Source organism: Macaca thibetana, chromosome 2 (genome assembly GCF_024542745.1).
Source record: "Macaca thibetana thibetana isolate TM-01 chromosome 2, ASM2454274v1, whole genome shotgun sequence".
Lineage (NCBI taxonomy): Eukaryota > Metazoa > Chordata > Mammalia > Primates > Cercopithecidae > Macaca > Macaca thibetana.
The window spans coordinates 39,548,072-39,570,356 of NC_065579.1; the positions used below are offsets into that span (position 1 = coordinate 39,548,072).

At 43.9% G+C, this 22,285-nt stretch overlaps 1 protein-coding gene across 2 annotated transcripts in view; it reads left to right on the plus strand.

The window, feature by feature from the left end:
- IL20RB (interleukin 20 receptor subunit beta) overlaps positions 1-22,285 on the plus strand; it is a 43,592-nt gene that overhangs the window by 16,096 nt on the left and 5,211 nt on the right. For both annotated transcript variants that reach the window (XM_050779654.1, XM_050779655.1), the window contains exons 4-6: positions 5,893-6,017; positions 8,394-8,544; positions 11,843-11,985. In XM_050779654.1, the coding sequence (XP_050635611.1) occupies positions 5,893-6,017; positions 8,394-8,544; positions 11,843-11,985 (419 nt within the window). The remainder of the gene's footprint in view (positions 1-5,892; positions 6,018-8,393; positions 8,545-11,842; positions 11,986-22,285) is intronic.

Genomic DNA, 22,285 nt, shown 5'->3' on the forward strand with positions numbered 1-22,285 from the left:
TCTTTACACTCCCACCCCCACCAGCCACTCCTTTGGGAACCATGTTCACCTAGACTTTCTAGACTTTTTTTTAACATCAAAATAGTCCTGCAAAGCCAGGGTATTGTGAACACAAACAACCCTTACTGGTCCATTTGAAAAATTGCCAACTGCTTTCTACGTGCTGTTCTCTCTCATGCCCTTTAACTTTACAAGTCATTCCTGATTGTCTGTGTCAGGGAGTGCAGGTGTTGGGGATGCTGACACTGGGAACCTGGAAGGAAAGCTGCTCTGGAAGTGAAGAGATGGCACCAGGACTGCTGCTCCCTACCCTGATTGTGCCTCCATAAATCTTACACTGCCTCCCACTTGATGCCTCATTAACTGCATATTTACTGCCCATGTAATCAGCTTTGTTGTGCAAGAGGATTTATACATTTAACAGAGCCACCGGAAAATTGCCTGTCTATAATGACTTTTGTGGGAAATAAATAACTTTTCTTTTGGAGTGGTACCTGGAAAAGGATTGAGAAAGAAATAATAGAGGAATCCAGATAGGTGGCCAAATATGGCTGAGTACAAGCACTGGCCATTGTGTAAAAGGACGTGTGTGTTTGGGGAACAGAGGAGGCAAGGGCTGATGGGCAGGGGGTAAGGAAGCAGCTGATCATGTGGTGAAGGGCTCTGACATGAAGCTTGACCAAGTCAGTAGAGGGGAGCCATGAAAAATGAGAGGATCTAGATCAGGTATATCCTTTTTTTTTTTTTTTTTTTTTTTTTTGATATGGAGTCTCACTCTGTTGCCCAGGCTGGAGTGCAGTGGCGCGATCTCGGCTCACTGCAACCTCCACCTCCTGGGTTCAAGTGATTCTCCTGCCTCAGCCTCCCAAGTAGCTGGGACTACAGGCACGCAACACCACTTTGGCCAGGCTGTTCTTGAACTCCTGACCTCAAGTCATCTGCCTGCTTCGGCCTCCCAAAGTGCTGGGATTACAGGCATGAGCCACTGCGCCCGGCCGACCAGGTCTGTCTTACAAAACAACCACTCTGACTGCTGTGTGGAAAGTGAACCAGAGTAGGGCAAGCCTGCAGGGCAGGGGAAGAGCAAGGAGGGGGTTGTAATAATCCTACTGATCCCAAGAGTTTGGAAGGGGATGGGAAGGAGATGATGAATCCAAGAAACATGACTGATTTAGAAAGGACAGAGCTTAGGGACCAAGTTTGTGGGGATGGAGAAGGGAGAGAGAATGATGGTGTCCAGCTGCCGATTGGAGTTGGTGAGAACACCAACTAAGGCCGCTGGTCTTGAAGAATAGGAGACACCCCAGGTTTTGAGAATGAGATTTCTGCAAGATGTCATGTCATGGATGTCTGATTGGCAGCCGGAAATCAGTCTCTGAGGCTCAGAAAGCTTAAAGCCAGATACATAATACAAAGTGGTTTTGTTCGTTTGTTTGTTTTATTTTGTTTTTGAGGTGGGGTCTTGCTCTGTTGCCCAGGCTGGAGTGCAGTGGCGCCAACACAGCTCACTGCAGCCTTGACCTCCTGGGCTCAAGTGATCCTCCTGCCTCAGGCCCCCAAGAAGCTGGGACTACAGGCACACGCCACCACACCTGACTAATTATTTTTTTGTATTTTTGTAGAGATGGGGTTTCACCATGCTGCCCAGGCTGGCCTCAGACTCCTGAGCTCAAGTGATCTTCTTGCCTCAGGCTCACGAAGTGCTGGGATTATAGGAATGAACCATCACAAGGGGCCATCACAAAGTTAACAGCTAAAGGTTTGGAAGTAGATGAGACTGTCTAGGGACAAGATGTTGAAGATGGAGAGAGGACAAGGTCCTGGAAAACCTCAGACTTTAAAATGTGGGTGGAGGGAAGGGCACCAGGGTAGAGAATCATGGTAGGGAGAATAGAACAGCTCCTAAGAGGCTGAAGGAAGCCCCTGGATGGGCCCTTGAGAAAGTAACTTCATGGAGTGGAGAGGATGACCATCTGGCTGCTGGGGTGGAGGACTGCATGGAGGTAGGAAGGGGCAAGGAATGGGTGGGAATGTAACCAATTTAGAGCTGCAGGAAAGGCAAAATAAGGGTCTTCCTCAGCCTCTGTTTTTGTGATGTGGCAGAAGAACTTCTGTTGTGAGTAATGGTGGAGGAAGGTTTGGGGCAGAATTTGCAGCATTTGGATGAGTCAAAGGTTACTGAGGAGTGTATGATATTAGATGGAAATTAGGAAGGTTTAGAAGGAGGGGAGCCCAAGCTGAAGAGCAGAGGAGGGAAGGGATGGGGCAGGAATAGGACCATTGGAATGGGATAACAAAAGGAATTTTGGTGCAGATCATGGGCTCCTTTGCCCAGGCCTCCTTCCCAGGCACCAGGACTGAAATGGAATGGAATGGAGTGACTTCATAGAATGGAGAGGATGATCATCTGGCTGAATTTGTTCCAGGAGGAGTTGGTCGAAGTGGCAGGATCTGGGGGAGATTAATGGGCCCTGGAGGGCACTGCAAAACTGCCACTACCTGCAGTGCCCAGGCAGCACCCAGCACCATCTCCCTCTGGCTCCTAAGAGCATAGGGATCCAGCCAAGACCATTGCTGGGGGCTGGCAGCTGTTGTTGGAAAGCAGGCATGGGTCACATAAAGATAAGGGAGTGCCTGCAAAACTATGTGGGTGGGGATGTGCTGTAACACCTTGTACTTAAGGAGGCCAGTATAAACAGGAAAAGAGCTTGCTGCAGGGGGAGCTGAGGTACAGGAGTCTGTCCTTGCATCAGAAGACGGAAGATAACGGTTCTATGAGATCCCTCTGTGATCCAAGCAAATGAACTGGGGTGGCATCATGATCTCTTAAAGGTATTAAGTTTGTCCTCTTCCATTTGAAAAAGGCCACTCAGACCTCTCTGCAGAAATATGAAAAATCTTGATTTAAGGCTCTCCTGAAAAGGATCGCTACTCTCTCTCTCTCTTTTTTTTTTTTTTGAAGCGGAGTTTTGCTTTTGTTGCCCAGGCTGGAGTGTAATGGCACGATCTTAGCTCACTGCAACCTCCGCCTCCTGGGTTCTAGCGTTTCTTCTGCCTCAGCCTCCCAAGTAACTGGGATTACAGGAATGTGCCACCATGCTTGGCTAATTTTGTATTTTTAGTAGAGACAGAGTTTCTCCATGTTGGCCAGGCTGGTCTCCAACTCCTGACCTCAGGTGATCCCAAAGTGCTGGGATTACAGTGGGATTACAGGCATGAGCCGCTAGGCCTAGCTGAGGGTCCACATTCTTAAAGGGAAGCTTTACTGAGAGCAAAGATTTTTTTTTTTTTTTTGAGACGGAGTCTCACTCTGTCACCCAGGCTGGAGTGCAGTGGTGTGATCTTGGCTCACTGCAAGCTCCGCCTCCCGGGTTCACGCCATTCTCCTGCCTCGGCCTCCCGAGTAGCTGGGACAACAGGTGCTCACCACCTCGCCCAGCTAATTTTTTGTATTTTTAGTAGAGATGGGGTTTCACTGTGTTAGCCAGGATGGTCTCCATCTCCTGACCTCGTGACCCGCCTGCCTCGGCCTCCCAAAGTGCTGGGATTACAGGCATGAGCCACCGCGCCCGGTCCAAGAGCAGAGGTTTTTAATTTTGCACATTCGAGTCACAGGGGAGCTTTGGAATCACTTTTGCCTGGGGCCCTTCCACAGAGAGTCTGGTTTAAATGATCTGCATGCATCTTGTTCACTGGGAGTTTAAAATTCTTCCCAGATTATTTTCATGTACAGCCAGGGTTGAGATCCACTAGTAAAGAGACTAAACACCCCACACGAGGGAGGTAGAAATGTAGAAAGAAATGGGCTCACATTCTGTAGATTAACTCTGTGACTCTGGGCATGTCACTTAATCTCTCTGTAAAACAGGAACAATGTTAGGCTGGGCGCGGTGGTTCACTTTGGGCGCGGCACTTTGGGAGGCGGAAGTGGGTGGATCACGAGGTCAGGAGATCGAGACCATCCTGGCTAACACAGGGAAACCCCATCGCCTGTAGTCCCAGCTGCTTGGGAGGCTGAGGCAGGAGAATGGCATGAACCTGGGAGGCGGAGCTTGCAGTGAGCCAAGATCACACCACTGCACTCCAGCCTGGGTGACAGAGCGAGACTCTGTCTCAAAAAACCGCCCCCACCCACCCCCCCCAATAAAAAAACAGGAACAGTGTTTACCTTCTAAAGCTTCCTGGGCAGATTAAATGAGATAAGCATGCAGAAGGCATAGGACAGAGGTTCCTGCCCTAATGCTGTCGAACAACTCTCCTCTGAACTGAAGCTTCAGATTATTTTCTCTAATTCTGGTCTTAATAAAGATGGAGATCAGAAGACCCAATTCTAATCGTATCTGACAGAAAAGTCGAGGAGTGAAATATCTGTTTCACTTCTGGAGATGTTTCAGAGGTAGTGCTAGTGGTGCTGTGTGGTCATATGAATCTCAGCACTGAGTGTGTTTTGCACAGTCGGCCCTGACTTCCCAAGTCCTCCTGACCCCTATCCAGGTAGCTCTCCAACAGCCAAGCATATACACTTCTCTGATGAGGGAGGCGAGGGGGAAAGGCACTGCCTTTCTTCTGAGTGTCCGCTGACCCCAGGGAAGGCAGATTTAGCCCAGAGCATGCCCCAGCCCACTTTCCAATCCAAGACCAGTGATCAGGGTGGCCCTTCTGGTCCTGCAGTCTCTGGGTCGGAGAGGCAGGTATAACTCCATCACCAGTAACCAGGGTGTAGAGACTATCTGTGTGGGCCCTTCTGCTCTTGGTCTGCTGATGGTAAGGAATTCACACAGGCTGTGGGCCTCTCTGCTGGGGACCTTGCAATATGAAAGATAATGTTTGTGCTTATGCTGTAATTTCTAGAGTTGATTATTGGAATCTGTAAAAAGCCTGTGGGCCGGGCGCATTGGCTCACTCCTGTAATCCCAGCACTTTGGGAGCTCGAGGTGGGCAAACTGCTTGAGCCCAGGAATTAGAGACCAGTCTGGGCAATGTGGTGAAACCCCATCTCTACAAAAAATACAAACAATTAACTGAGTGTGGTGATGTGTGCCTGTAGTTCCAGCTACTTGGGAGGCTAAGGTGGGAGGATTACCCGAGCCTGAGAGTTCGAGGCTACAGTGAACCATGCTAGTGCCACTGCACACTCCAGCCTGGGTGGCAGTGAGACCCTGTCTGAAAAGAAAAAAAAAAAAGCTGGTAACTTGCCAGCATCCCTTACTCAGGATATGAGATGAAAAATAGAATTGGGCTGAGAATAGAATGGCCAGCCGTATTCATGGGCTGCTCATCTGCTGATATGGGAAAGTTGTCAGTAGCCAGTACATGCCACAGATCTATGTGAGTTGTGGGAATGCACATGGCCCTGCCAGCTATGCTCATTCCTAGGGGGCAAAGACCGGGCCTGGCTGTTCAGTATAGACCTGAGCTCACATAGGCATTTGGCAAGCATTAAAATATAGCATCTGCTCACTTAGATGAGCCAAAATGAGGAGCAATTTCTGCTGAAAAAGTGGTGACAGGAGGGGCATGGATCATAAAATTTTAAAAGAGCAAGAGATAATGTTTACTGCAGTTTTTAATCACTTTTCTTGTGTCTATGTGCCTCCTGGAGAAGGAACAGTGGACTTTGTTAAAGGATTAAAAAAGAAGAGAATTATAGTGTTTGTCATTTGTTTTTTCATTCATTCATCACTCAAAAAGCACCTGAGCATACAGCACCTGAGCACCGGCTGCATACAGGAGCGTATTTGTGTACATGTTTCCATGAGCTTGAAGCTACAGCTGACTCCCTCCCTTCCCTACAGAGACTGGTATATTTCCATAGATGTCACGGTCATTGTGTTCCAGGGAAATCAGCCCTGTCTGGGGCTGGCTTTGACTCTCCTGTTGTCTTGCCAACAGCCATCCTTACCCCACCTGGGATGGAGATCACCAAAGATGGCTTCCACCTGGTTATTGAGCTGGAGGACCTGGGGCCCCAGTTTGAGTTCCTTGTGGCCTACTGGAGGAGGGAGCCTGGTGCCGAGGTGAGACTCCAGCCTTGGCCTTTGAGTCAGGCTTCGGGAAAGAAGGCACAAATCTCTGAGGGTGAGCAAGGGCAGGCGGCCCCTGCAGTGCTCACTGGGTGACCTAGGGATGAGCAGTTCTGGGTGAAGTGTGCAAAAGATGGGTATGCTGACCACCCCATCAGTCTGTTCTCCAAAGAACTGCCTTGGTCCATTCAATCATTCCTTGGCTGGGAGCCTTTCCAGGTCAGATCTCCTGAAGTGTGGGGCTGCCCCCTTACCCTAAACTCTAACCTAGCTGGACCCACAATATCTTTTCAATGCCTTTTTTCTCCCTCATCAGCTCATCTCCTCAGCCACTTAGGGGCAGCAGTCAGGATTTCTAGATCAACAGGATGATTTCAAAAGCACACAAGGCTGGTACAAACCTCCTGAGGGTGTGTATCTTGGCAGGATGAAGAGGTAGAGGCAGGGATCCAGGAGCTGGCTTATGAGTAAACCCATCTAACTATGAGCAGGTGGGCCACGCAGAATGCCCAGGTGGGGTGCTGCCTTCCCCATGGGAAGGGTCCTACAGCCTGGGATGGCTGGGAGGCCAGCCCTCACAGAGGGACTAGCCAGACAAGCAGCAGCAGTACAAGGAGTGGAGCATGAGCAGGAACTAGGGGACACTCAGACCTGTGGAGACTCTGTCCAAGCATATGGTAACAAAGCTTAGAGGCCCACTCCAGGCAGCACAAGCAAAGACAGGCTTTATCACAGGGATTAATACGGTGCAATAAGGAGCTCTTACAGATCTATGAACAGAGCTGGCACAGGGCCAGGCTACAGCCTCGCTTCCCCAGAGCCCTTGCTCCCCTAGAGCCCTTGCTCCCCTGTGGTGGGTCCCTGCTCTTGCACACTTTCTGTGGCCCTTTCCTAGCTTATTCCAGGCTATGATCCCTCATCAATGCTTCCTACTCATGCCTATGATGTGCCCCCCAGCCCCTCCAGGCCTCTTAGGCCTGACTCCTCCTCACTGTGTCCTCTCTCCTTTGTCCCTGCTTCTAGCTCTCGGTATTCAGTTTCCCAAGACCAAATCCTTAGAAGAAGAATCCAATTGGTCTTGCTCGTCTTATCAGGCCAAGCTTCAGGGGTTGCTGGTAGCCAGCTCGCCCCTGATTGGACCTTTCTTAGGCCAAGGGTACCCTTGATCTTATAGCAGTATCTGGACTCAGAGCACGTGCCTCACCACCCATTCAAAGAGGCCTGTAGGTTGGGTAGCTTCCCATGAAAGGTGGTGTGGGCAGGTACAACACTGGGTTTCAGTATTTGCCCCCTGCTAGGCAAGAGCCCACTGTAGGATATGGCATTGCCAGCCAGGCAGATGGAGTAGTGTTGGGGACAGGGCAGAGCCTGTGCAGGAGGAAGCATGCAGCTCCCTCAGATTCATTGGGATGGAGCCCACTACCCTCCCTAGGTAACTGGCAGTGCCAGGGCTAAGAGGGGAGCATATACCCTGAGTCATCTAGGCTTGGTTCAGGCAAGCCTCCACAGGTTCAGATGAGGAGCACAGCCTTAGGGAGGGGCATGGAGGTGGAAGGGTGAACAGATGGATGGACAGATGGGTGGATGAGTGAGGAGGTGCTGCTCATGGCTCCACTGCACTGACTCCCTGGCAGCAGTGGCCATGCCAAGCCCCCGCTCAAGTCAGGGTCTCTGCACAAATGTTACCCTATCAGAGAAGCCTTCTCTAACCACTCTGTTTAAAATGGTGCCTCCTCGTTACCATCCCTTTGCTCTGCTTTTTCCTTCACGGTCCTTATCACCACCTGATGTGTACTTTTTCATCATCTGTCTCACCCCATGTAAGCTCTATGAGAGCAATAACTTTGTCCATTTTGTTCAATGCTAGGTCCCTGTGCTTAGAGCAGTGCCTAGCACATAGTAGGTACTTAATAAATATGGTTGAATGAATGTATGCATAAGTGAGAGGGAACATTCTGTGTGCATCTGGAAAGGAAGTATCTGCAACTTTCCTTCTTTGGCACTTTTTGCCCTTTCCAGTCCTGCTGTCTTCTGGGAATAACTTTTCTTTTTCCTTTTTTTGAGATAGAGTCTCACTCTGTCACCCAAACTGGAATGCCATGGCATGATCTTGGCTCATGGCAACTTCTACCTCCTGGGTTCAAGCAATTCTCCTGCCTCAGCCTCCTGAGTAGCTGGGATTACAGGCACCTGCCATCATGCCCGGATAATTTTGTATTTGTATTAGAGACGGGGTTTCACCATGTTGGACAGGCTGGTCTTGAACTCCTGACCTCAGGTGATCCGCCCACCTCAGCCTCCCAAAGTGCTGGGATTACAGGCGTGAGCCACCACACTTGACCAATAACTGTGTTTTCTGGTCTCTCAAAGGAACATGTCAAAATGGTGAGGAGCGGGGGTATTCCAGTGCACCTAGAAACCATGGAGCCAGGGGCTGCATACTGTGTGAAGGCCCAGACATTCGTGAAGGCCATTGGGAGGTACAGCGCCTTCAGCCAGACAGAATGTGTGGAGGTGCAAGGTAAGGCTGGCTTCTCTGTCCCTGGAGCCCTGCACAGGTGATAGCCCTTCCTGGCATATCTCAGAGGCCTGCTGGGTTCCTTTGGTTCTGAGTTTTCCCTTGATTTCACTGACCTCCCTCATGGACCGGGTGGGTTCCCATGGTGAAAGTATGTTTGTCACTCTGATTCCCTAGAGGTGGGAGTCCACCCTGGGGCTGGGTGGGGTTACGAGCAGCTGTCTGAAACACTTTCCCCCTCAAAGCTTCCTAGGCCTGGGCGCCAGGTGTTGCAAGACTGGTTTACCAGATAGTTACTGCCTGAGAGTCAGAGCCGGCTGCAGGAGAGGCAGTCACGGGCTTCAGAGGGTCAGACCTTGGAAGGAGGCGCTACCTTGTATAACGCCACAGCCTTCTTCATCTGGAAGGGACCTTATGGAAAGTCTAGAGAATCCTCGTTTGAATTACTCTTTTCCCTTGAATATTTTAAGGTCAGAAAACCTACAATGTTTAAAAACCCTTTGAAAAGAAGCAAAACCAAATAAGAGCCTACATCCCATGATCTGTCACTTAAACGTCACTAGTTACATTTTTGTGTATAGCCTTTTAGTCTTAAAAAAAATTAATCTTTTTTAAAAGACTAATTATTACCTTAATTTTGTAGTACATGTATTTATTTATTTTTCTTTCTAAAAAAATTTATTTTATTGCATATGTAGAGACAAGGTCTTGCTCTGTTGCCTGGGTCTTGGCCTCCCAAAGAGCTGAGATTCCAGGTGTGAGCCACCACACCCGGCTCATTGAGGGCATCATCCTTCAGTCATTCCCATGTGTAGGCACATCCTGTAGTCCTATAACATACATTTTATGCCTGCTTTTTCACAAATATCATATGCATTACATTTTTCATGCAGATTTCCTGATTACTATTTTATACTACTTTATAAAATCATACAAGTCAAGCTTGCTTAACAATCCAAACAACACCAAAGCATATAAAGTAAGGGGTAGGACCAGGCATGGTGGCTCGTAGCTGTAATCCCAGCACTTTGGGAGGCTGAGGCAGAAGGATTGCTTGAGCCCAGGAGTTGAACACCAGCCTGGGCAATATAGCGAGACCTCGTCTCATTCTAATAAATAAATAAATGAAGAGATGAGTGCGCCCCATTCTTCGGCATATTACACAGGAGGTTTCCGTCAGTGAGTTTGGTGTTCAATCTTCCAGGCGTTGTCTGTGTGGTACCAATGCTCACACACATAGATGGGATGATATTGTACCTACTACTCTGTACTTGGCTTGTCTTCACTCAGTAGTATATTGTGAACATCTTTTCATGTCAATACATATGGATCTACCTCATTTTTTAAAATTATACTTTAAGTCCTAGGGTACCTGTGCACAACGTGCAAGTTTGTTACATATGTATACATGTGCCATGTTGGTGTGCTGCACCCATTAACTCGTCATTTACATTAGGTATATCTCCTAATACTATCCCTCCCCGCTCCCCCCACCCCACAGCAGACCCCGGTATGTGATGTTCCCCATCCTGTGTCCAAGCGTTCTCATTGTTCAATTCCCACCTATGAGTGAGAACATGCGGTGTTTGGTTTTCCGTCCTTGTGATAGTTTGCTCAGAATGGTGGTTCTACCTCATTTTTAAAGGTCTGGGTGTGGTGGCTAATGCCTGTAATCCCAGCACTTTGGGAGGCTGAGGCAGGTGGATCAACTGAGGTCAGAAATTTGAGACCAGCCTGACCATTGTGGTGAAACCCCATCTCTACTAAAACTACAAAAATTAGCCAGGCATGGTGGCGCATGCCTGTAATCCCAGCTACTGGGAAGGCTGAGGCATGAAAATCGCTTGAACCCAGGAGTCAGATGTTGCAGTGAGCCAAGATTGCACCACTACACTCTAGCCTGGGTGACAGAGCAAGATTGTGTTTAAAAAAAGCATATGTATATGTCAATATATGTAAATGAAAGGCTACTGCTCTAGCTCAGATGTTGCTAAGAACTGACTTATATATATAGTTGTTTCCTCCTTGGGATTAGTTTTTGGAATTAAAATTTCAGGAGTTGTGGAGAAGTGAGGATATGGGCACAAAGAAAAGAGAAAGAATGAATAAGACCTACTATTTGATAGCTACAATAGGGTGACTATAGTCAACAATAATCGAATTGTATATTTTAACGTCAGTTAAAGAGTGTAATTGTATTGTTTGTAACACAAATGATAAATGTTTGAGAGGATGGCTACCTATTCTCCATGATGTGCTTATTTCACATTGCATGCCTATATCAAAACATCTCATGTACCCCATATACACCCACTATATACTACAAAAATTAAACATTAAAAATTGCAGGAGTGGATGAAAGGGTATGAACATTTGTGTATCTCTTGATGCATACCACCAAAATATTTTCCAAAATCATTGAAACAATGTACAATGCCCCCAGCCACAAGTCCACCAGCTTCTCCAGTCTCATTGACTGGGCTACCCTTCACATTGCAGGTGAGTAGCCTGGCCCAAAGAGGCTAATTGTGTTGCTCAAGAGAGATGGGAAAATAACCTGTACCCTCTTCCGCATCTCCAGATGCTCAAATCTGGCCTTTTCTGCTACAATTATTTGGTAGAATGACTGTGAGCTTTGGAGCCAGTCCTATCTGGGTAACCTGGAGTAGGCCACTTAACTATTCTGAGCATAGATTCCTCTTCTATAAAAGCAGGGGTACTCACACTCATTGTGAAGAACAAGCAACTACACATCCAGCCCCTAGCATAGTTCTGGAAAGCAACAGTAGCCCTAGCACACAAAATAGGGGCTTGATATATTGTAGTTATTTTCTGACTGTTTTCTGAACCATTTCCTCCATAACATGAATCAATGCCAAGAGTGAATTGTGAAACATACTTTGTTTTCAGTTACCGCCCAGCCCCATTCTGTGCTGTTTCTTTCAATACCTCCCCCTCATCCTGCCCAGGGCTTGGCACTCTGCCTTCCTCCTGGCAGTGGTGCCAAGGTACGTGCTAACACAGCAATTGGCTTAACACATGATACTCCTCCCTTTTGTGTCACAAGAAAAAGATTTTAATCTTCCCTGGGGCTTTCTGGAAACCATGCCTTAATCTGGATTCTAGAAAAATGCTTTTAATGGTGGTAATTTTGGTCACTAAGGCACACATGAAATCTCAAGATGGTATCTGCCATCTTAGCCAATGTGCAGAGTCAACTCCAGGAAACTGGGGAGGCTCAGGATTGAAGATTTAATCTTCACTGCTGTTTTCTAAGCCTGTTTTTATCTTTTGTTTTCAGGAGAGGCCATTCCCCTGGTACTGGCCCTGTTTGCCTTTGTTGGCTTCATGCTGATCCTTGTGGTCGTGCCACTGTTCGTCTGGAAAATGGGCCGGCTGCTCCAGTACTCCTGTTGCCCTGTGGTGGTCCTCCCAGACACCTTGGTAATAGAGTAGTTCTTTATTCCTTTCAGTGTAACACTGACCAGATGTAGCTTGGACCTTAGCTGGGCATGGACACATGTTTCCATGTTTCCATCATGAGATTATAGGCATCTGCACAGAGAGGGGAGAGGAATACTTACAAAAGACTTCATTTCTAACTAGAGATACTGGAAGAAATCTCCCTTCTCCAGGGTGTGGTGACCTTCCTGAGGCAGGCCACCTCTGCTCTCTCCCAGGGCCTGGGATGGCAAAGAGAGAAGATGTGTTGCCCAGCCCAGGATGCTCAGCATTGCAGGAGTCACTCATGGTCTTCCCCTCCCAGACTGGCCTGCTGAGCATTCTTGGCCTCTTCCCACAATTGTAACAGCAACTACACCCAATAACATGTTCCAACCCAACTTATTCAATTCACATGCCAAAAGCCTCATTGTTCTCAGAGTGAAGATGTACATGGGAGGCATGGACTGTGCTTTGATTTTGGTGGGATAGGGTGGGGTGAAGGGACAACAATCTGGACCTTCATAGTGAGTGCCTGAGGTTAGGAGACCCTACCTGTCTTCTCAGATCCTCATGAGGCCAGAATTCTTATCTTACTCCTGAGGGCCCTGGACCACAGGTCTGGGTCTCTCCAGTGGGTATAGGACCCATGCACCCATACAATGGTGGGGGAAACCCAAAAGCAGGCCTCCAACAGCTCCCCCATGTTCTCTGGCTGCCTCTGCAGATGTTTCACCCCAACCCCCAGACCTCAACCACACAAAGTAGTGCAACAAAGCAAAACAAAACAAAAACAACAAAAACAAAATCAAAAAGCCCCATCCCTGTCACCCTAGGGAATTCTCACAGTTCTCTCCTGGGAGGAGGGAGCCAGTGTCAGCTTCTGGAAAGCAACTAAAGCCAGAACTGTCTGCAACTTATACATGCCCGTAGCTCCTTATCAGTCTGGAGTCATTGTTTCTGAAAGGAGTCATCCTCGTGACATCTCTGAGGCCCTGCTTTCTCGCCCTACACAGGAGGAATAATTCTCACTATAAATCAGTTTTCAGGACACCCCTCCACTCTGTTATCCTAATGCCAGATCTCCCTTCTCTCCCATACTTCTGGGTAGTCATAACAACAGAGCTAAGTGCCAGATACTGTTCAAAGGCTTTATATTTATTGAATCATTTCTTGTCATAAAGCTTGGCAGTGTCCTTTTTATCAGTTCCCCCTCCATCCTTCTCTGAATCACTGAATGACTTACTGCTATGCATAAAGGCAATGGGATATATCAAACCCCGGGAAAGAGAGTGGGCCTTTATTACCCTTCAGCAAGAACATGAGGGTCTCAAAGTATCTTGAAGCATGAAAGGATATGTATTCTGTAGTTATTGGGGAAGTATTTTATAAATATCGATTAGGTCAAAAAGTTTCATGGTATTGTTCAGATCATCTTTGTCTTTTTTTTCTTTTGTACAGTTGTTTTAATATCGAGAGTAGTATATCAAAATGCCACTATGAGTGCGGGCGTGTCTTTCTCTCTCTCTCTTCTCTCTCTCTCTTTTTTTTTTTTTTTTTTTTCGAGATGGAGTTTCACTGTTGTCGCCCAGGCTGGAGTGCAGTGGCGCAATCTTGGCTTACTGCAACCTCTGCCTCCGGAGTTCAAGCAATTCTCCTGCCTCAGCCTCCTGAGTAAGTGGGATTACAAACGCCTGCCACCACACCCAGCAAATTTTTGTATTTTTAATGGAGACAGGAGTTTCACCATGTTGGCCAGGCTGGTCTCGAACTCCTGACCTCGTGATCCACCCACCTTGGCTTCTCAAAGTGTTGGAATTACAGGCGTGATTCATCACACCTGGCCTGTTTCTCTCTTTATGTCAAATTTTCCTTAATGTATTTTGAGGCTCTGTTTTAAGTGTATTCACATTTTGACATTTAAGTGTATTCAAATTTTGTTATGATTTCCCAAGTAATGGAGTCTTTTATCATTATGATATGCTCTTCTTTACCTCTGGTAATATTTCTTAGTGTGATATCAGTATATCCTTTTTTTTTTAACATATTTTTACTTTAAATCTAGCTGTATATTTATATTTAAGGTGTGTCTCTTATAGACAGCATATAATCGTTCTTTTCTATTATTATTTTTTGGTATAAATCCATTCTGATAACCTCTGCCTTTAAACTGGTATTTTTAGTCCACTAACTTTTTTTTTTTTTTTTTTTTTTGAGACGGAGTCCCGCTCTGTCACCCAGGCTGGAGTACAGTGGCATGATCTTGGCTCACTGCAACCTCTGCCTCCCGGGTTTAAGGAATTCTCCTGTCTCAGCCTCCCGAGTAGCTGGGACTACAGGTGCATGCCACCACACCTGACTAATTTTTGTATTTTAGTAGAGACGAGATTTCACCATATTGGTCAGGTTGGTCTTGAGTTCCTGACCTCAGGTGATCCACCCGCCTTGGCCTCCCAAAGTGTTGGGATTACAGGTGTGAGCCACTGAGCCCAGCCTCCATTAAATTTAATCTAATGATTGATATGGTTGACTTTAGGTCTATGATTTTATTTTCTGTTTTTTTTCCCCCCTTCTGTTCTTCTTTTTCTGCCTCTTTTTGGGTTAATTAAAAAATTTTTTTTTGAATTTCACTTTAGTGGCTTTTTAGTTATTCTTTACATTACTTTTTCATGGTTGTCCTAGGAGTTACAATATACATATTCTTAACTTTTCACAGTCTACTTAGAATTAATATTATATCATTTCACATGAAATGTGAGAATCTTGGAAGAACGTTGGAATAATTTTTGCTTTACATAGTCATATATATTTTTAAGGTATTTAAAATAATCTTTTATATTTACCCACATATTTACCATTTCTGGAACTCTCTCCTCTTTTCTGAGATCTGCATTTCCATCTGGTATGGGCTTCCTGTCATTTTATAAAACTTCTTGTCTTTTTTCTGTCATAGGTTTAGTAATGTAGATCTGCTAGTGACAAATTCTCTTAGATTTCTTTTATCTGAAAATGTCTTTATTTTGCTTTCATTCTTGAAGGATATTTTTGCTGGATTCTTGGTTGACAATTTTTTCTTACTATATTTTTATTTTAAATATTAATTGTAATATTTCAAAAGTAATAACATTTTATTTTAATAGAGATGGCATCTTGCTATGTTGCCCAGGCTAGTCTGGAACTCCTGGGCTTAAACAATCCGCTTTCTCGGCCTCCCAAAGTGCTGGGATGACATGTGCGAGAGCCACTGCACCCAGCTCTAACTACTTTAAAAGTGTTGTTTAATTGTCTTCTAGCTTACATTGTTTCTGATAAGTAAATAGCCATGATTTTTTAAACATCATTCTCCTATGTGAATAGGTTCTCTTTCTCTTGCTGATTTTAAATTACCATTGGTTTTCACCGGTTAAATTATAACATGCCTAGATGGGGTTTGCATTATATTTATCTTGCTGATAGTATATTGAGCTTCTTGAATCTGTAAATGTGTATATTTTTAAGCTACAATTTGGAAAAATGTCAGCCATTTTTTTTTTCTTTTTGTTTTTTTAGAGACAGGGCCTCATTCTGCCACTCAGGCTGGAGTGCAGTGGCGTGATCATGGCTCACTGCAGCCTTGACCTTCTGGGTTCAAGTGATCCTCCCACTTCAGCCTCTTGAGTAGTTTGGACTACAGGCATGTGACAGAGCAACCAGCTAATTTTTAATTTTTTTGTAGAGACAGGGTCTTGCTATGTTGTCCAGGTTGGTCTTGAACTCCTGGGCTCAAGCAATCCTCCCACTTTGGCCTCCCAAAGTGCTGGGATTATAGGCATGAGCCACTGCGCCTGGCCACAGCTAATTATTTTATTTTTTGTAACAATGGGGTTCTCTGTATGTTGCCCAGGCTCGTCTGGATCTCCTGGGCTCAAGTTATATCCTACTGCCTTGGCCTCCCAAAGTGTTGAGCTTAATAGACATGAACCACTGCTCCCAGCCCATATTTCTTCAGGTTTTCTTTTTTTCTCATTCTCTTCTCTCCTTCTGTGAGTCCAATCTTATTTATATTAGACCTTCAGATATTGTCTCCATAGATCCCTGAGGCTCCATTTGTTTTTATAAAAAACTTCTTTTCCTCTTCTTTATTCTTCAGATTGAATAATTTTATTAACCTATCTTCTTGTTCCCTGACTCTTCTGTTATCACCAGTCTGATTTTAGGCACGTCTAGTGAATTTTGTATTTAAATTTCAGTTATTGTATTTTTCAATTCTAGAATTTCCATTTGTTTCCTTTTTATAGTATATATTCTCTCCTGAGATTTTCTATTTGGTCATTTATTATGAGACTATTTTCTTCTGTCTTTGAGCATCATTATAATACCTTTGTCTGCTTTACTTTAAAATCTTTGTTAATTTCACTAGGTGGGTCATGTCAAGGTTGGCCTTTATTGATTGTTTTGTATTTGGTATAGGTCACATTTTCCTATATTTTGTATGTCTAGTGATTTTGGATTATAGTCTGGATACTGCCAAAAATATGTTACAGAGATTTTGGATTCTGTCATGTTCCTCTGAAAACTATTGTTTTTTTTGTTTTGTTTTGTTTTTGTTTGTTTGTTTGTTTATTTGCTTTAGTAAGCAGTTAGTTTGGAAGACAGACTCAACTTTGGTCTCCTATGCAGTAGGCAGTTGATATCTATTAGACTGTTTAGCCTTAGACAGACTGGTAGGAGCTTTCCCCACACCTGCACCTCACACAGTTCGAAGATAAATCAGATATTTGGGCAGAATTTATGTACAGAATTATAGCTCCCCTTTTCTGGCTCTCTCCTTTTTGGGATTTTTCCTCTTACTTTCTAACTTCTGTGTTTGCACCAATCTCTGTTTTTTGGCTTTTCAAAAACAGTAAGACTTTTTATGGCACCAAGTGGGACCTGCCTTCAGGCAAGGAGCTGTGAAAAATGGGAAACTCACCCAGTGACATTCCCTTCTTCCAAGCATGAACTTTCAGTTGCTCTACCACGATTTAAGAATCTGTTTTTAACATTTGGGTCAGTTTTAAAAGTTGTTATCTGAGGAGTGTTGGTCTGATTGGCGCTCCTCTGACATAAGTGGAAGTACAAACCTGCAATAAAAGAGGAATTCCCTGACCTAATCCAAAGTGATGGTAATGGTAGGGAGCATTTCTGGATGAGGCATATCAATAGCTCTTCTTTCTCATACACGGTAAAAAGCTCAGCCTTCCTCAGCCTTCCTCAGCTGGGCTCCACCAGGTGGTTTTCTGTTGTGATTTCTCTCTGAACTCTGCTGTCCATGCTTATTCTTACAGGCAACTACACTCTTAACACTCTCTCTTATGTTTTCTCTTCTAGTTCTATCAGGGGGCCAGAAGAGTTTTTCTCTCTACCTCAAGATCAGGGGAATGAAGATCTTCCCAAGACCCAGTGCCTTGTTAGTGAGGAACAGGGTAAAGAGACAGGGAAAGAACCATGTAAAGGGTTAATAACTTATAGGATTTGAGGTACACAAGAAGAGTCTTCAACTGGTAAGATCTCCTAGGAATCCAGATGCATCACGAGCCACACCCTAAAATCAGCTTTTGGAGAAAACGAAATAGCTTAGATGAAACCAGAGACTGGAAGACTCTATGACAGTATGACCAATTTCATCCATGGCAGATAGATGTCACTACCCTTGACTACCTTTTGCTTCCCTGTTCTCTGTTACCATTCTTCCTACATCATTCTGATGTCTGTTCCTACAGACATTCCCTTCCGTAAGGCTTTTAACTTTTATTCTTATTTCACGCCAAGATTTTTAAAGTGGGCAAATTATCTGAGTCTATGCATTTCCCCACAGTGCTGTGTGAGAAGCAGATCACTAATGTCCATTGAATTCCACACACATTCTTGAGCTGTGAATCAATACTGCCACCTCCCCTCTCTCCGCTATGACTTTAGCATAGCCTAGCTGCATTTCTACATTTCTGTTACTTACAGATAATACTCCAAACTATTAAAAAGTGATATCTAGCCATCCTTGCAAAGTCGACTCATCTTTCCAACTAAACCATGGAAAATTACCAATCAGAAATCCTTGACAATTCTTCAAAAGGGTCCACTGAGTTTGTGTTTAATTTATCTGTAAAGATGAAACATTTCATGTCTATGTCTAAAATTTTATAGTAGGTGATGGTTGCACTCTGAAATATGACATTAAGAATTTTTTCCATTAAAGTGTATATCACCAAGTAACAATCTTTTTTAAAATTATTATTATACATTAAGTTCTAGGGTACATGTATACAACCTGCAGGTTTGTTACATAGGTATACATGTGCCATGTTGGTTTGCTGCACCCATCAACTCATCATTTACATTAGGTATTTCTCCTAATGCTATCCCTCCCCTAAGCCCACCCCCCAACAGGCCCCAGTATGTGATGTTCCCCACACTGTGTCCAAGTGATCTCATTGTTCAGTTCCCACCTATGAGTGAGAACATGTGGTGTTTGGTTTTCTGTCCTTGCGATAGTTTGCTGAGAATGATGATTTCCAGCTTCATCCATGTCCCTCCAAAGGACATGAATTCATCCTTTTTTTATGGCTGCCTAGTATTCCATGGTATATATGTTGATGGATATTTGGGTTGGTTCCAAGTCTTTGCTATTGTGAATAGTGGCACAATAAACATACCTGTACATGTGTCTTTACAGCAGCATGATTAATAATCCTTTGGGTATATACCAGGTAATGGGATTGCTGGGTCAAATGGTAATTGTAATTCTAGATCCTTGAGGAATCGCCACACTGTCTTCCACAATAGTTGAACTAATTTACACTCCCACCAACAGTATAAAAGCATTCCTATTTCTCCATATCCTCTCTAGCATCTGTTGTTTCCTGACTTTTTAATGATTGCCATTCTAACTGGCGTGAGATGGTATCTCATTGTGATTTTGGTTTGCATTTCTCTGATGACCAGTGATGATGAGCATTTTCTTCATGTGTCTGTTGGCTGCATGAATGTTTTCTTTTGAGAAGTTTCTGTTCATATCCTTTGCTCACTTTTTGATGGGGTTGTTTGCTTTTTACTTGTAAATTTGTTTGAGTTCTTTGTAGATTCTGGATATTAGTCCTTTGTCAGATGGGTAGATTGCAAAAATTTTCTCCCATTCTGTAGGTTGCCTGTTCACTCTGATGGTAGTTTCTTTTGCTGTGCAGAAACTCTTTAGGTTAATTAGATCCCATTTATCTATTTTGACTTTTGTTGCCTTTGCTTTTGGTGTTTTAGTCATGAAGTCCTAGCCCATGCCTATGTCCTGAATGGTATTGCCTAGGTTTTCTTCTAGGATTTTTATGGTTTTAGGTCTAACATTTAAGTCTTTAATCCATCTTGAATTAATTTTTGTATCAGGTGTAAGGAAGGGATCCAGTTTCAGCTTTCTACATATGGCTAGCCAGTTTTCCCAGCACCATTTATTAAATAGGGAATCCTTTCCCAATTCTTGTTTTTGTCAGTTTTGTCAAAGATCAGATGGTTGTAGATGTGTGGTGTTATTTCTGAGGGCTCTGTTCTGTTCCATTGGCCTATATATCTGTTTTGGTACCAGTACCATGCTGTTTTGGCTACTGTAGACTTGTTTGAAGACTAGTTTGAAGTCAGGCAGTGTGATGCCTCCAGCTTTGTTCTTTTGGCTTAGGATTGTCTTGGCAATGCGGGGTCTTTTTTGGTTCCATATGAATTTTAAAGTAGTTTTTCCCAATTCTATGAAGAAAGTCATTGGTAGCTTGATAGCGACGGCATTGAATCTATAAATTACTTTTGACAGTATGGCCATTTTCACAATATTGATTCTTCCTATCCATGAGCATGGAATATTCTTCCATTTGTTTGTATCCTCTTTTATTTCATTGAGCAGTGGTTTGTAGTTCTCCTTGCAGAGGTCCTTCACATCCCTTGTAAGTTGGATTCCTAGGTATTTTATTCTCTTTGTAGCAATTGTGAATGGGAGTTCACTATGATTTGGCTCTCTGTTTGTCTGTTAATGGTGTATAGGAATGCTTGTGATTATTGCACATTGATTTTGTATCCTGAGACTTTGCTTAAGTTGCTTATCAGCTTCAGGAGATTTTGGACCAAGATGATGGGGTTTTCTAAATATACAATCATGTCATCTGCAAAGAGGGACAATTTGACTTCCTCATTTCCTAATCAAATACCCTTTATTTCCTTCTCTTGTCTGATTGCCCTGGCCAGAACTTCCAACACTATGTTGAATAGGAGTGATGAGAGAGGGCATCCTTGTCTTGTGCCGGTTTTCAAACAGAATGCTTCCAGTTTTTGCCCACTCAGTATTATATCGGCTGTGGGTTTGTCATAAATAGCTCTTACTATTTTGAGATACGTTCCGTCAATACCTAGTTTATTGAGAGTTTTTAGCATGAAGGACTGTTGAATTTTGTCGAGGGCCTTTTCTGCATCTATTGAGATAATCATGTGGTTTTTGTCTTTGGTTCTGTTTATATGCTGGATTACATTTGTTGATTTGCATATGTTGAACCAGCCCTGCATAGCCAGGGATGAAGCCGAGTTGATTGTGGTGGATAAGCTTTTTGATGTGCTGCTGGATTCGGTTTGCCAGTATTTTATTGAGGATTTTCGCATTGATGTTCATCAGGGATATTGGTTTAAAATTCTCTTTTTTTGTTGTGTCTCTGCAAGGCTTTGGTATCAGGATGATGCTGGCCTCATAAAATGAGTTAGGGAAGAATTTCCTCTTTTTCTATTGATTGGAATAGTTTCAGAAGGAAAGGTACCATCTCCTCTTTGTACCTCTGGTAGAATTCAGCTGTGAATCCATCTGGTCCTGGACTTTTTTTGGTTGGTAGGCTATTAATTATTGCCTCAATTTCAGAGCCTGTTATTGGTGTATTCAGAGATTGAACTTCTTCCTGGTTTAGTCTTGAGAGGGCGTATGTGTCCAGGAATTTATCCATTTCTTCTAGATTTTCTAGTTTATTTGCGTACAGGTGTTTATAGTTTTCTCTGATGGTAGTTTGTATTTCTGTGGGATTGGTGGTGATATCCCCTTTATCATTTTTTATTGTGTCTATTTGATTCTTCTCTCTTTTCTTCTTTGTTAGTCTTGCTAGCAGTCTATCAATTTTGTTGATCTTTTCAAAAAACCAGCTCCTGGATTCATTTATTTTTTGAAGGGTTTTCTGTGTGCCTATCTCTTTCAGTTCTGCTCTGAACTTAGTTATTTCTTGCCTTCTGCTAGCTTTTGAATGTGTTTGTTCTTGCTTCTCTAGTTCTTTTAATTGTGATGTTAGGGTGTCAATTTTAGATCTTTCCTGTTTTTCTCTTGTGGGCATTTAGTGTTATACATTTCCCTCTACACACTGCTTTAAATGTGTCCCAGAGATTCTGGTACGTGAGGTCTTTGTTCTCATTGGTTTCAAAGAACATCTTTATTTCTGCTTTCATTTCGTTATTTACCCAGTAGTCATTCAGGAGCAAGTTGTTCAGTTTCCATGTAGTTAAGCGGTTTTGAGTGAGTTTCTTAATCCTGAGTTCTAATTTGATTGCACTGTGGTCTGAGAGACAGTTTGTTGTGATTTCTGTTCTTTTACATTTGCTGAGGAGTGCTTTACTTCCAAGTATGTGGTCAATTTTAGAATAAATGCGATGTGGTGTTGAGAAGAATGTGTATTCTACTGATTTGGGGTGGAGAGTTCTGTAGATGTCTATTAGGTCTGCTTGTTGCAGAGCTGAGTTCAGGTCCTGGATATCCTTGTTAACCTTCTGTCTCATTGATCTGTCTAATATTGACAGTGGGGTGTTAAAGTCTCCCATTATTATTGTGTGAGAGTCTTAAGTCTCTTTGTAAGTCTCTAAGGACTTGCTTTATGAATCTGGGTGCTCCTGTATTGGGTGCATACATATTTAGGATCGTTAACTCTTCTTGTTGAATTGATTCCTTTACCATTATGTAATGCCTTTCTTTGTCTCTTTTGATCTTTGTTGGTTTAAAGTCTGTTTTATCAGAGACTAGGATTGTAACCACTGCTGCTTTTTTTTTTTTGCTTTCCATTTGCTTGGTAGATCTTCCTCCTTCCCTTTTTTTTGAGCCTACGTGCGTCTTTGCACGTCAGATGGATCTCCTGGATACAGCACACTGATGGGTCTTGACTCTATCCAATTTGTCAATCTGTGTCTTTTAATTGGGGCATTTAGCCCATTTACCTTTAAGGTTAATATTGTTATGTATGAATTTGATCCTGTCATTATGACGTTAGCTGGTTATTTTGCCCATTAGTTGATG